The sequence below is a fragment of the Notothenia rossii genome (assembly GCF_949606895.1).
Source record: "Notothenia rossii genome assembly, chromosome: 9".
In the NCBI taxonomy this organism is placed as follows: Eukaryota; Metazoa; Chordata; class Actinopteri; order Perciformes; family Nototheniidae; genus Notothenia; species Notothenia rossii.
Genome location: NC_136907.1, coordinates 40,129,794 through 40,143,966, shown reverse-complemented (window position 1 = coordinate 40,143,966; position 14,173 = coordinate 40,129,794). Strand labels below are relative to the sequence as shown.

At 41.5% G+C, this 14,173-nt stretch overlaps 1 protein-coding gene and 2 long non-coding RNA genes across 4 annotated transcripts; 1 reads left to right on the top strand and 2 right to left on the bottom strand.

Annotated features, from left to right (window-relative positions):
- Positions 1 to 753: 753 nt before the first annotated feature.
- Positions 754 to 3,075, bottom strand: LOC307019597. The gene is made up of 4 exons (XR_013802702.1): positions 2,831 to 3,075; positions 2,502 to 2,569; positions 1,957 to 2,000; positions 754 to 1,073 (listed from the first exon to the last, which is right to left on the bottom strand). It is a non-coding gene; the product is annotated as an uncharacterized lncRNA (long non-coding RNA).
- A 650-nt stretch (positions 3,076 to 3,725) lies between these two features.
- On the bottom strand, positions 3,726 to 8,419 carry LOC307019470. The gene is made up of 4 exons (XR_013802670.1): positions 8,043 to 8,419; positions 6,327 to 6,521; positions 4,803 to 4,963; positions 3,726 to 3,979 (listed from the first exon to the last, which is right to left on the bottom strand). It is a non-coding gene; the product is annotated as an uncharacterized lncRNA (long non-coding RNA).
- A 173-nt stretch (positions 8,420 to 8,592) lies between these two features.
- Positions 8,593 to 12,830, top strand: LOC307019468 (zinc finger protein 862-like). 2 transcript variants are annotated; one of them, XM_079650419.1, is made up of 7 exons: positions 8,593 to 9,390; positions 9,587 to 9,907; positions 10,056 to 10,285; positions 10,390 to 10,754; positions 10,832 to 10,915; positions 11,033 to 11,228; positions 11,396 to 12,830. In XM_079650419.1, the coding sequence occupies exons 1-7, from the start codon at positions 9,122 to 9,124 to the stop codon at positions 12,178 to 12,180; spliced, it is 2,250 nt and encodes a 749-aa protein (XP_079506545.1). In that variant the 5' UTR covers positions 8,593 to 9,121; the 3' UTR covers positions 12,181 to 12,830. The 2 variants fall into 2 exon arrangements, with proteins under 2 accessions (XP_079506545.1, XP_079506544.1); XM_079650418.1 differs by having other exon boundaries at positions 10,832 to 11,228.
- Positions 12,831 to 14,173: the final 1,343 nt, after the last annotated feature.

The window sequence follows — 14,173 nt, the reverse complement described above, 5'->3', positions numbered from 1 at the left end:
GGTCTTTTCCTGACTGAGCACAGGCACCTGTAGCCTTGGCTACTGTGCTCTCAGTGTTTTGTCTCCCTGTTCCTGCCTATTGGCGTCAGCTGATAGAGGTGTTGGTTTTATCTTGTTATGCACAATGTTGATTCTTCTCTCAGAACTAGCTAAATATGGGTCTGGGGTAGAGATCTTCAGAATTGGTTTGGCATCTTTTGTGTCAATTCGTGGCACACAACATGTCTTGTGAATAAACCATCAGTTTGCCATCAAAGTTCCTGCTCTCCTCGTGTCTCTCTGACTCCTGTTTCCATTGCTTCAGAAGTTTCCATCGCATATGAAAGATTTTCACATGTTTGTAAATTATTTTGGTTTCAGTGTGTGTGTTTCACATGGGTGAACAGTATATTTATATGTTATGGAATGAAATACAATGTCAGATTAGGGGAAAGTTAGGGGAGTGCATGTTAATGTGTCTGGAGGTGGCGTGTTCCAAAAGTGTTTGGGTTTGTCTGCCGTGTGTGGGCTGCGTTCCATTTCAAATTGCCGCCTGTACAATGTATGCACCAGTCTGTGATATGCCGATGTGCAGGCCCGCCCCTCCATACACGCCGATCACACAGACTGCGTCTGCCTCTCGCCCTTATCTTGTGGAGGGAGCCTCATCTGATGCGCAAATGCGGCGCAATTGAGCGCGCCACAGTTTCTGCTGCGAGGCTCCACTAGCTGTAATCGGCTTGGTGTGTCCAGGGTTTACACACCACCCCCCCGTCGACGCTCGCGAGGGCCTCATCACATCACAGCCCTGCCGATGTGATATAATGTATAGGACCTTTTTCCTCATGGGTGTCATTCACAACAGACCAATCATGACAGTTTTAGAGAATGAGTTTGTATGGATACACTTAAAACATATTTGTATTTGTCTTGGCTTCAGCTCACTGATAACATAAGAACACAAATAGGCACAACACTTACATAGATGTTTTTTTATATGTATTTTATTACTCCAAAATAGAAAAAAAAAAGTCAGCCATATTTAACTGGAAAAGTTTTCCTTCGGCTCCCAGGAATTTTTCCACTTCGCCCCACTGTAAAACAGAAACAGTCCATCAATCAATCAATCAATGTTTATTTATATAGCCCAATATCACAAATGTTACATTTGTCTCAATGGACTTCACAGTTTGTACAGAATATCAGTATGACAATACTGACACAGCAAAAAGTATTACTTTTTGGAATATGTAGTTCTACAGTATGTTGACAATGCTATTTCAAATGAGAAGATATACTAAGTCACTCAAAAATATCATGATGAAAGTGCAGTATAATGTATATATTTATATATAACACGTACATCATATATAATACAAGGTACATTTTTTATTTCAAAGTCAATGTTTCATTTGACCAATTCTTTGAATTTGCTGTCTTATCAATGCCCAAACATACAGCACTAAACTTAGACAACTGCCTGCAAGACTGCACACAGAAATAATACTACTTATTACTACTAACTATACTTATAGTATAATTGTTAAGAACAAATGTAACAAGTCAGTAATTACAAAAGAGATCAAATACCATCCAGCCTCACATATCAATCATTTAACCTTTAGTGATATTGATCAATGATAAACTCTATTGTATATTTTAATTTCTATTTCAATGTAGGCTACTTCCCTGCTTATGTGTTACAATCAGACAGCGTTTCTAGGGCGCGATGTCTGAATGACGAAGGGCAGAGAACTTGGATGTCTTACTTTATGGCGCAAACGTCTGATAGAGCCATTGATGACATGGCTCCCCACCCCCATGTGATCAACTAAATTCAATTTACTGCTGAGGAACCCAAAATGTTTAAGTTAGTGATCTCAGGGTTGATGAAGTTGGTTGGTAAGACTACTTTGTGGCCCCTGTTCTGCCAGACCCATCAGCTACACTGAAGGAAACTTCAGATTAGATACATACCATCCAGAGCAAGACTGCCACTGCACCAACACCTCGGTATGGCCCTGAGTAAAGAAACACAGATTTTAGGTAAACTTCATTTTTTTCAAATGTCATACATGTAAATACAAAAAGTCCAGTGAAATCAAATGATAATTTGAAATAATAGTAGGTACGATTAACTCAAACATATGAAGGACTGTAACATAGTCAATAGCATTTTCCCCATCAGTTTAATATTTTGGAATACTATTATTATTTAAAAAAATATTTGTACTGCCAAGAATAGGAATTCACCTACAAAGGATTACAAGAAAAAATGTAATATACAAATAAATGGCTGGACATGATGCATTAATGCGACATGAAGCATTACACAAGTACCTCAACCTTAAATTAATAATAAATTATTGTTACTGTAATTTCAATATTTACATTAGCAGTCATGCTTAAGACTGAAACACTCCTTTTAAACAAAGTATACGAAAATCCAATAAGATAAGACTTGGTTCCACGGAAACATTATTGTCATTGTTTATTTATTTAAAAATATTTTCTAAACAAACCTCCCTGATTCGTTCCCTCAGTAGTTTTTTGTAGGGGAAAGTGTCTGACCCTTGATGAATGGGACATTCTGCAAGGAATTAAAAGATGGTAATAAGTTGAAGTTCAGCAATAACCTCCTAAACATTGCCTAACATCACATTGTGCTCAATTAAACTGTTCAAAATGGCACTGAGACTTTCGATACTGCAAAGTCTTAAACAAAACAAAAGGTGGTGTATTCTAATTGTACCGATGATTGTTTTCTCTCTCTTTAACTAATTCAATGTGCAAAATCAAACACAGTTTCAGTCGATGTAAATAAGATAATTACCAATTAACCCGCACATACCATTAATTGCCACTTTATTCCTCGTTGGTCTTCTTTTCTGTGAGGAAGACACTGAGGAGAGAGCAGGAGTCAGCCCGGAGGAGAGAGCAGGAGTCAGCCCGGAGGAGAGAGCAGGAGTCAGCCCGGAGGAGAGAGCAGGAGTCAGCCCGGAGGAGAGAGCAGGAGTCAGGCCGGAGGAGAGAGCAGGAGTCAGCCCGGAGGAGAGAGCAGGAGTCAGCCCGGAGGAGAAAGCAGGAGTCAGCCCGGAGGAGAGAGCAGGAGTCAGGCCGGAGGAGAGAGCAGGAGTCAGCCCGGAGGAGAGAGCAGGAGTCAGGCCGGAGGAGAGAGCAGGAGTCAGCCCGGAGGAGAGAGCAGGAGTCAGCCCGGAGGAGAGAGCAGGAGTCAGCCCGGAGGAGAGAGCAGGAGTCAGCCCGGAGGAGAGAGCAGGAGTCAGGCCGGAGGAGAGAGCAGGAGTCAGCCCGGAGGAGAGAGCAGGAGTCAGGCCGGAGGAGAGAGCAGGAGTCAGCCCGGAGGAGAGAGCAGGAGTCAGCCCGGAGGAGAGAGCAGGAGTCAGGCCGGAGGAGAGAGCAGGAGTCAGGCCGGAGGAGAGAGCAGGAGTCAGCCCGGAGGAGAGAGCAGGAGTCAGGCCGGAGGAGAGAGCAGGAGTCAGCCCGGAGGAGAGAGCAGGAGTCAGCCCGGAGGAGAGAGCAGGAGTCAGGCCGGAGGAGAGAGCAGGAGTCAGCCCGGAGGAGAGAGCAGGAGTCAGGCCGGAGGAGAGAGCAGGAGTCAGCCCGGAGGAGAGAGCAGGAGTCAGCCCGGAGGAGAGAGCAGGAGTCAGGCCGGAGGAGAGAGCAGGAGTCAGGCCGGAGGAGAGAGCAGGAGTCAGCCCGGAGGAGAGAGCAGGAGTCAGGCCGGAGGAGAGAGCAGGAGTCAGCCCGGAGGAGAGAGCAGGAGTCAGCCCGGAGGAGAGAGCAGGAGTCAGCCCGGAGGAGAGAGCAGGAGTCAGCCCGGAGGAGAGAGCAGGAGTCAGGCCGGAGGACACAGGAGTGAGGAAGAGAGTGAACTCAGTGTCAGTCTCGGTGGTAAGAGGTACAGACAAGTCTGATCCTGGGTCTGCGGCCATTTCTGCCTGTGTGGTACAAGGGCCCTCAGGTTCAACTGCCAAAGTCACTATTGAGAAGAAAAAAAAGTAGACGCATGGTGAGTAAATGACCAAGTATAATCCGCCATATACATTTATAATCTGAGTAATTACAGCTAAAAATGAAACAGCGGAACATCAGTGATTCTGTGTTACAATGGCGTTTGTTAGCAACCAGGAAATGACACCAGTAAGGACAAACAGATGAGAATGCTGCGTGGGGTCTGGGTGCCGTGTTGGCGGGACGTTGGGGGGCTCGCTGCTCCGCCCTTTGAGGCTCGAGGAGCAGACAGTGTGAGCTGGATTACTGGTGTTGTTTCCTGGTTGCTGTGTGGGGTCTGCGAGACAGCGAGGAACTCAGCCTGAGCGCACACACGCACTCACACTCACAGCCAGGCTGTGAGTGTGAGTGCGTGTGTGCGTGAGGAGATCCGCGGAGCCTCGGCTGAGAAAAGATAAGGCTGAGTGAGTGTGTGTGTGTGAGCCGGTACGTCACTATGCCCGTTACGTCACTATACTCAGGAAGAAAAAAATTGAAAAAGAGCAGCATAGACAGGTATTTTCTGTGTTAGAGTTTTACTCGCTACAGGGTGTACTTTGAGGGTTTGTGACTCTGCAGACCGTTTACATGCAGGAAAAGCTTCATAACACACAAGGGGACGGGTAATAACCAGAAAAGCATGACATGGGCCCTTTAACTGACAAAACAAGACATAACGACATATTTGTACTACTTGGTAAACAGTGATTCACATTTTTTTACATTTAAAACCAGATAACTGAGCAACTAATTTACAAAACATGTTAACAGATAAATTGCTGAAATATAGCATGCAGATTTGTATACTTTACCATTAATAAGGCTTTCGTAAATCCTCTTTATGGTAACAAGTGCATTGTTACCATCTTCTGTCTCGATTTGCCATGGACAGATGCAATCGGCAAAAACCATTTGTGCCTCTCTTGGCAAGAAGGAGGATGGGACGCCGATCTAACATTTTCCATTTGTGAAGCTGGAACACAATGGACACAAAAAAACAAGAAATATTATGTACACAACAGTTCTAAACATTTTCACACACCTAAAGCCATTATAACTCCATTTATTTTGCATAAGTGAAAAATGCACTGAGGTGATACGTGTGCACATTGAGGAAGGCACCCCACAATTAACCAGGTGTGATTTTAGACCCCTTTTAGGGGAGCCCCTAAAAAAGAACTGTAAAAAAAAAAGAAGTTTATCGAGCTCGGGTTCACTTTGAGTTTTTTTTACATGGGCATAGTTATTTTTATATGGGTTAGGGATGCCAGCGATTATTCTATTTTTCGAATATTCGTTACAGTCTCCATAATCGAAAATTATTTTTAAAATTCGATTTTATTTATATATATTTGTATTATTATTTATGTATTTCTTTTTTTTCCTGGCTTAGTTTCAATTCGGCGGCGAATAATCAATTAATATTCGCCAGGGCTGTCCGATTTTGATCATGGTCAGTTTCTGGCATCCCTAATATGGGTCCATTTAACTCTCACATTCAGATATCTGTATAAGCTACATTTAGCTTTGAAACATGTCAGCAAGCTATAACCTATATCATTTCAGGTTCAAAGTTCTGCATTAACAGCACTTCAGATGTAAAGCTGGTGTTACAGGGGAATTTTGAAATGACTGTTCGAACACGGCTCAAAGTCAGAGACTCTGGTAAGCTTAATGAAAGTGCTTTTAAGGGCCTCTTTATTAATACTAACTCTTTCCAGGTCTTGATTGTCTTTCAAGCACTATATTAATATGGGCTGGTTTTGATTCTGTGACATTCTTGGTTTTACCATTTATTCAAAAATGTATATGATATTTCATTTATTTTACTTTTGGAAACCATAGTCACATAATTATGTGTTTTCCATACCATGAAGTTCCAAAATAAAATATAAAACACCAAAATGCAGGTTTTTTTGTAAGATATAATTAGAAAAACATGTACATTGAAGCTCTGATTCTAGGAATTACCACTGGCCTGAACTATGTTACTTCTGGTTAAGAAATAATGTTTTACTAAAACTGGGTGCTTGCAAGTACAAACACTATCTAACATCAGTTCGAAAAAATGTGTTATGCCTTTACAGCTTTAAATACAACGGTGACAACAATTTTGCTTAACACATTACATGAAGTGCAGTAATCGTGCACTAGTCTGTACTTCTCACATAAACTTACTTAAGAAATTAGGATTATTTTTAAAAAGTAAATGAGGGCGACTGTTGGAAAGTATAAATCAATTCAGTAATTTAACAATTTGTATAAAAAGATTAAGATCAGGGATTATTTACACACTTTTTTATGATAACTGACATCTGCAAGAGAAAAAAGCTTACCAGTAAATGTGTCGAGTCATACACTTTGTTGACACTGTGGTTTTTCTGTTGCGTGGCCTTCCACTCCTGTGCAACCTTTTCTTTTTGCTTGGAGAGTTTCTCTTTGTAGGGTTGGATGGCACCACATTGTTTGCATTTTTTACTTGCTACTCCTATGCTTTGCCTGCATGTCTGGCACACTTTTTGAGTAGGCATCTGTAACAGAAACACAGATAATGTCAGGGAATACCAAAAATAAGAATACTATACTACAAATGTTTACAGGATTCATGTATTTTATTATATCGTGAAAAATCTTGTTAAAACAATGAACTCATGTTTTTTTATCTTTTAGATAGGATGAACAAAAATCACAAGAGTAAGGAAAACAATGTTATACAGAGTCAGTCACATGTTTAAAGTGACTGTTATGGACAACCCTAATCTGTCAATATCTGGTTGATCCAAAAGTTGATGCTCCATCATCACAGAAAATAATACTAAAATCATCATTAGCAGGGGTGTATTGCTAATTCTATAAGTTCTGCACGTGTGCACGCGCAGTTGTGGCTTGTTTTGAAGCTTATGTAACTACTGTCAATTAACACTCCAGCCAGAATCAACAAAGAATGGTCATTTATTAAGTCTGCATTATTGAATAAATGTGTGATTCTTACAGTAAATGCTGCACACAGCTGCGTGATAGTTAAGTGATCAGTGAAGGACCTTTATAAACTAACTCCCTCCTGCTGAGGTACAAAGGTTACTATATAAAAAGTGTGCACATGTATTTAGTATCCTATCCATGTGAATATGTTTTAAGTGGGGGTGGACCTCATGTCCTCTAGGGGGGTCCGGAGGCCCCCGTGAAGTTAAATGCATCAATCTTGTGCACTTGAGGGCAAAATTAACTAAATCTATGGATACATCTGTCAACACCCATATGAAACTTAACTGTATACATTTCAATAATAAAAAAAATGATAAGAATAATACTTTTTTTAAATGTATCTTTGTGCATATTTAACTATTTACTGTTTTGTTTTTTTATGCATTTGTTGTATGTCCAATAGTATGAATTGTAATGATTTCATCGATGTTTTAGATTCATTCGATTTTTTTTAGGGTGCTGTGTGACGTTGAACCTGCGACCTGCAACCTGTGACCTATGAACCTGTATTTGTATACTACCAAAGGAGCTATTGAACCTAAGAACTTGAATTTCCGACTCCTATTGTGGAACATTACAATAATATAAAAGTGTGCCTTGGAAATATGTATTTCCATATATGGTGACCAAACTGTTTCAGACCCACTGAGATAACTTAGACTAAAGTTAACTGTGTAAACATTACATTAGGTACATTAGCCTCTTAGCCTATCCGTTATCATAGCTAGCTAGCACCAGATGCTAACAACCATCCCCGTTTTAGGTGCCGGAGCGGTGTTCCGGCAGTATTACACCCCTGGTCACTCTTCACTTAATAGATAAATAGTATTTAATATAGTTATAAAGAATGTGACGTTTGATAACATTTGGATCAACCGCATGAACCGATGGATCACATAACTTCCATGCTCACGTTAACGTTAGCTGATTCTACTTTTGGCTAATTTAGCTTTGCTATCATTATTCCTAGGTAAACATAGTAATCTTAGTCACTGTACTAGACGACAAAATAAAACAACATAATACATATCCCAAAATGAATATACTTTTGATATCTGACTACTCACGTTTATTAGCTTGTCTGGGAAATAAATGGATGTTGTCTGATGCAGTGACGAGTCCAAAACCCCGGTGAGTTAGCATTTGACCACTTCCGGTTCCCTCGCGTCAGAACCAATGAGATTTCTCCATAGGATTTGGGAAAATAGCTCGAAATAAGGTCTGTGGTCGACACAAATTTAAGAGGCGGATCACGTTTTGTTCTACGACAGAAAGCCGTGATTTTTGAAGAGTGTACGTGTCTGAAAAACGATGGTTGTTAACAGAAGTTGTCGAGGACGTTGTACGTCATTACGCCGCCTCCCGTTGATTTAAAACGCGCCCGTGGGTCGTAAAGGTATACAGGCTGACGCACCCGTTGATTGAAAACGCTGCTCTGGGTCGTATTAATGGGTCGGAAAACGAGGAAAACAATCGACCTATTTGGTCGTATTAGTTGGAGGACTTGTTGATTATTCTAGTATCATGCAGCTCGCGGATCCAGTAATGAGTGACCCGACAGTAAAACTAAACATATCTATAACTATTTTAGGTAGTTTGAGAGGTAATTAAAATATCTACGTGTGATATTCTAACCTGAAGTGTGTGTTTTGTTCCGCTCACCGCTGCATGTGATCATGCAGTGCTGCATGTCGACTCGTCAGCAGCAGCTGATCTCTCTCTCCCGTCAGATTAGACTTCACTCGCGTTTATGTCCATATCGATCAGATCCAGCTAGTTCTAGCTAATGATATGACTGCCTGCTTATTAAAAGACACCTAAACAATAAGTGTCGCTATGCAACCGGGTGAGGCCGCAAAGTATAGCGTACTGCGCAGCATTATGCATTTGTTTACATGCCAAACGGAACCCCGAGGCATTACCAACAGATCAACGCACAATCCACCCATACAGGACATCCCTTTCTCCACATTATGTGTTAGACATTAGAATTGACTATTCTTGTCTGTCACATAAGTGGCGCAACTGAATACTACCCGGACAATGTACCGAATGCAACCACATTTTCGCGGAAATTTCCGTTTAGTTACGGATTCTGATGCTGAATACATAATGATCAAATCGTTTAAAGTCAGAGTGTATTACAATGTTTCTTAGTCCACCAAAGCAAGGTGAACAACCTGGAAAGAAGAAGAGAAAGACTGAGCTGCAGCCCCCCCCCAAAAAAAGAGAATCAAAAAGAGAATCCCAGTCAGAAGAAGAGAGAATCCAGAAGGCCAGAGACTATGAGGGGAAGGAGAGGGCAAGGGCATTCATCCCAGCTTGGCTGGACCAGTTTCCATGGCTGAGATTTGACAAAGAGAAGAATGAAATGTTCTGTGAGCCTTGCAGACATTTCCCTTCCATCAGTGATAAGTATGTATGAACTTATTATTATATAATTATGCAATTTTGTATATGTACTTTTGATTTTCAATTTTTTTTCTATATTCTGGCCCCAAATTACACTATGTACAGGGGGAGTTCTGGCCAATCTTTGTCCATGTCTCGAATTAGAAAAAATGCTGCCCCAAACCCCAAATTGCTTATTTTTATTTTTCCCTAATTTCAGGACATGCAGTCTGTACAAGGGCAACAGTACGTTCCGCAAAACATTACTGGATTGTCATGATCCAAGCAAGAAGCAGGAGATGTGTGCTGCAGCTGCCCAAGCAAAGATTGCTGGTGAGAATTCTGTGGTGGCCCGTATACTGCGTGGCCTCTCTAAGATGCAGGATGAACTTCGTGCTGGCATGAGCAACCTTTTCCATGTGGCCTACTTTGTGGTCAAGAGTGAGAGGCCCTTTGCAGATTTTCCTGTCTTGGTGGACCTGAACAGGAGGACCGGTGCCAAGATGCCCCTGTGTTACCACCACGACAAAGCCTGCGCACGGTAAATATTTTCTTCAAAAGTAAATATCTTTTCTTCACAAGTAATTTTTTGAATTACTGGTACCGGTACTTCTTGCATTTATTTCACCTTAAACTGTTACAACTGCCACATGCAAATGTATTAAATTAATTGATATTTTTACTTTTAGATTTTTTGTGGACATCTACCAGTTCATTTATGACCCTATTCTGGCTGAGGTGAAGAGTGCCCGATTCTTCTCAGTCATGATAGATGGGGCAACGGACAAGGCGATCCTGGAACAAGAAATCGTGTACGTACGGTACCTAGACTCCACCAAGAGGCCAAAGAATGTGTTTTTTAGCATTGAACACGTCAAGCGAGCCAATGCTAAAGGCCTATATGCACTCATTATGGGAGGTAAGACATTCTTTGCTGATGACATGTGATTATCTATTTAAAAAAAAAAATGGTTTGCTGAAGACATTTAATAATGTGCTATTTGAAAACTATTTGAAAAACAGCATTTGCACGGGGTAGAGTGGACGACTGGAAGAAGAGGTTGGTGGGGTTCGGGGCAGATGGGGCTGCTGTTAACTTCGGGAAAGACAATGGTGTCCAGGCCCTCCTCAAACGGGATATCGCATATCTCATCGCTCTTCACTGTGTGGCCCACCGTGCTGAGAGGGGGCTCGTTGACAGCCTCAAGGAGCTTGACAAGCTCAAGGCACTTCATCAGAACCTTAAGTGGCTTTACAAGCACTATAAGTTCAGCCCAAAAGCCTTACATGAGCTGCGTTTGGTAGCGGATGCCTTGGAGGAGAAAGTGCTGAAGCCAACCAACCTTGCTGGGGCGAGATTTCTCCCATACATACACAAAGCCAACAAGGTAGGTCTAAACAAATATTTAATAGATAATTACATCTCATCAGCATAGAAAATATAAAATTCCTATCTTTATTGCAGATTGTGTGCGAAAGCTACGCGGTATTCGTGACCTACTTCCAGGATCTCCTAAGCACTGATAGAAGACCAAAGCCAAGCCCAAAGGTGCGAGGAAGGGCGTACAGGATCCTCACCTTCCTCATGGACTATGACAATGTTCTTTTCAGTTATTTCATGCGTGACACTTTTGAAGCCCTCTCTGAGTTGTCACTGAACTTCCAGAAGGACAGCCTGACTGTATGTGATGCTGTGGAAGCCCTGGAGACATGCTCACTGAAGTTAGTGGACCTGCAGTTCGAACCAACTGAGGGGATGCAGGAGGTCATTGATGCAGTCTCAGAAACCGGCCTCTTCCGAGGGACTAAACTCAAGTATGTCAACGAAGGGCAGATTCTCTTTCTCCGGAAGAAAGTCATAGGTATGTGCCCAATAATATTTTCTTCAAAGTAAATATTCAATATTTTTTCTTCAAAAGTAAATATTTTCTTCATAAGTAAATATGGGCATAACATGTTTTAATAGATGATGTTTTTATGGTGGTCCAAATACAGGGATTATAATTTGACATTTTTTATGTGTTTGCAGATGTGCTAATCAAGCACCTGGAGAAAAGATTCCAAGATCTCCAGAAAGGGAGTGTCCCTTCAAAATGTGCCATCTTCAACCCCAGTCAGTGGCCCTCTGACAGACAGGAGCTGGCTGCCTATGGCAAACAAGACTTTGCTGATATCTGTGAGCATTATCAGCCCCTGATGGACGAGCACAGTGTTACAACTAAAATGCTGAAGTCTGAGTTCATCCTCTACAAGAGTTATGCAGCAGCCCGCACACTTCGAATGCCACAGATCTTCTCTGGCATCCTGTGTGACACTGAGAGATGCAAACAGTATAAGGGGCTGTCAATACTGTTTGAAGTATACCTTGTTCTGGCAGTCAACACTGCAGTGTGTGAGCGGGGGTTCAGCTGCATGAAGAGGGTGAAGAACGACTGGCGTTCCTGTCTGGGTACTGAGCAGCTCAGCCGCCTGATGTTTTCCTCCATTGAGGGCCCCTCAATGGACAACTTTGATGCTGCTGGAGCCGTGGAGAAGTGGTGGACCTCAGGAAATAGGGCTCGTCGCCCTGGCTTCAACCCGTGGCAGAAGGAGCAGGAGCAGGAGATACGGGACGACCTCTATGAAGACCTGGTTCTTATGGATCAGGAAGCCGAGCAGGAGGAAAATGTGCGCCAGGAGGCCATATTTGACGAGCTCGGGCTTGAGGCAGAGAATGTGGCTGCTGGCGATAAGCGCTTGGCTGAAGCTCTTGACGACTCGGATGAGTCAGACATAGACGAGTCAGACATTGACACTTTCTTGAAAGACCATTAGTCGTTGAATCAGCAAACACAAACAAGAAGAAGTGAAATGAAGAATAAACTTGAAATTGTACAATATAATATGGTTGTTCATCTTATAATTCAGTCTAGAGAATGCACCAGACACCTTTCGTGCGTCATTTCGTCCGCGCCCTTTTTTCAGGGCCATCTCTATTGGGCTCAGGGCCATCTGTAAATTAGCTTAGATGGCCCATAGGGCCATCTCCCAAAATCCTTAATGTCATGCACTGCAGCCACTTGTTTGTATTTGTCAATGATGTTTAAATCAGATGTATATTATTATACAGTTCCTACTGACCTTACTGTTTAAATCAGATGTATATTATACAGAAAGTTCCTACTGACCCTACTGTTTAAATCAGATGTATCTTTATACAGAAAGTTCCTACTGACCCTATACTGTTTAAATCAGATGTATCTTTATACATAAAGTTACTGACCTATACTGTTTTCAAAAGATGCCTGAAAAAATAAACATTTAAAAAAGTTGCCGCGATGTCTATCCCATGTCACTCTATTATCGATTTAGGGGAGGGGGCGGGGCCCCATGGTCCGACCTGCGGGGGAGCCCCGAAATATTGCGCAACGCCACTGGTGAGAGGCCGATGTCGTGACGCTTACAAGGAGGTATCGAACATTACAAAGTAGGTGACTGTGTGGATGCCTGTTGAAAACATTGCAAACTTCAATAAATCATTTAAATTATATATTTGTGTCCGACTTTCATTTGTTCATCGTTCTTAATGTGATGTATAGTAGCTTTGATAGTTGTCCATACCTTCAGACAGCCTAAAAGTAAAACACAAGTTGGTTATTCACAGCCCGAACACTCATCGAGATGACTGGATCATCTATGAAAACTTGTGATCAGCTCCGATTAAATTGTGATATCAATTCTGTAGCTATTCTCCAGGGAGCACGTTTTTTTAATGAAATACCTGTATCCCTCTCATCACAACAAGACTCTACACTGCAGGAAAAACAATTACATACATGAAAATAACCTTGATGCATGGGAATGAAACACACAAACTATCTTCCGTGGCTATACTGATATGTCACAGTAACGGTCAACCACAGAAAAGTAAGTCCAGCGGGGCACAAGTTGAATACATATAATACGGTAGTTCTATTATGCCTATACGTTTAACCCATAAGAACCCGGACCCATTTCTACTTTTGGGGAAATTAAGGGGAACGTCATTTAGACTAAATAGACACATTTCTGATAAGTAACCCCCACTAGTGTCAAATATCTGGGCTTTAATGGTAAAGTAACTCTTATTTATAACTTAATTAACGAGGATGATTTTTTGGTTTGCATTTGTTTGAACATACTTTGAATTGAAGAATAAAGCATATGTTAACTAAATATAATTGAATCAGCTAAATTAACTGACCAGATCATAATCATATTTCTAATTGTGCATACCAGTGTCACAGCAATATTTATGGCATTTGTTTCATATCAATTTCATCAAGAAATGTTTCCACAACAGGTTAAATGTAATCAGAATCAGAATACCTTTATTCGTCCCACATAGGTTAAATGTACAATTGTTAGAGCAGAAAAGAGCCGAAGACAGCTTAATGTTTAACAAATGACATGTCATGTAAGCATTTTTATTCTTAAATGGCTTGAATGTTAACTTTAGCAACAAAAAACCTTTCCAAATCTAGCTAGTTCTGTCACATGTATTAGCCTGGCACATGGCACATGGACATCTTGGACATGTTGTTATGGGAAGACAAAAGCAAATGACAAAGACCATGACCCACCAGACTGTTCAGTGTGTGTCACTTAGGGACTTCATGAGATAAAAAAGGCTAAAGCTGTATAAGGAACTTTCCAGAACATTTAAATTTCATGTGACACCCGTGTCTAAGCAATTCTGTCTGCCTTCCGTGTTCCTGTTGTTATTTACTTCCTCTCTGCCTTCTTCTGATGATTTATCTGTTAGTTTGTGTGTTTAATTCCCATGCAT

Excerpts from the sequence above, each read along its gene's own strand:
- LOC307019468 (XM_079650418.1), top strand. The coding sequence starts at position 9,122 with ATGTTTCTTAGTCCACCAAAGCAAGGTGAACAACCTGGAAAGAAGAAG. Across the intron at positions 10,286-10,389 it reads ATATGCACTCATTATGGGAG|CATTTGCACGGGGTAGAGTG; the intron begins GTAAGACATTCT and ends TTTGAAAAACAG. Across the intron at positions 10,755-10,831 it reads ACATACACAAAGCCAACAAG|ATTGTGTGCGAAAGCTACGC; the intron begins GTAGGTCTAAAC and ends TCTTTATTGCAG.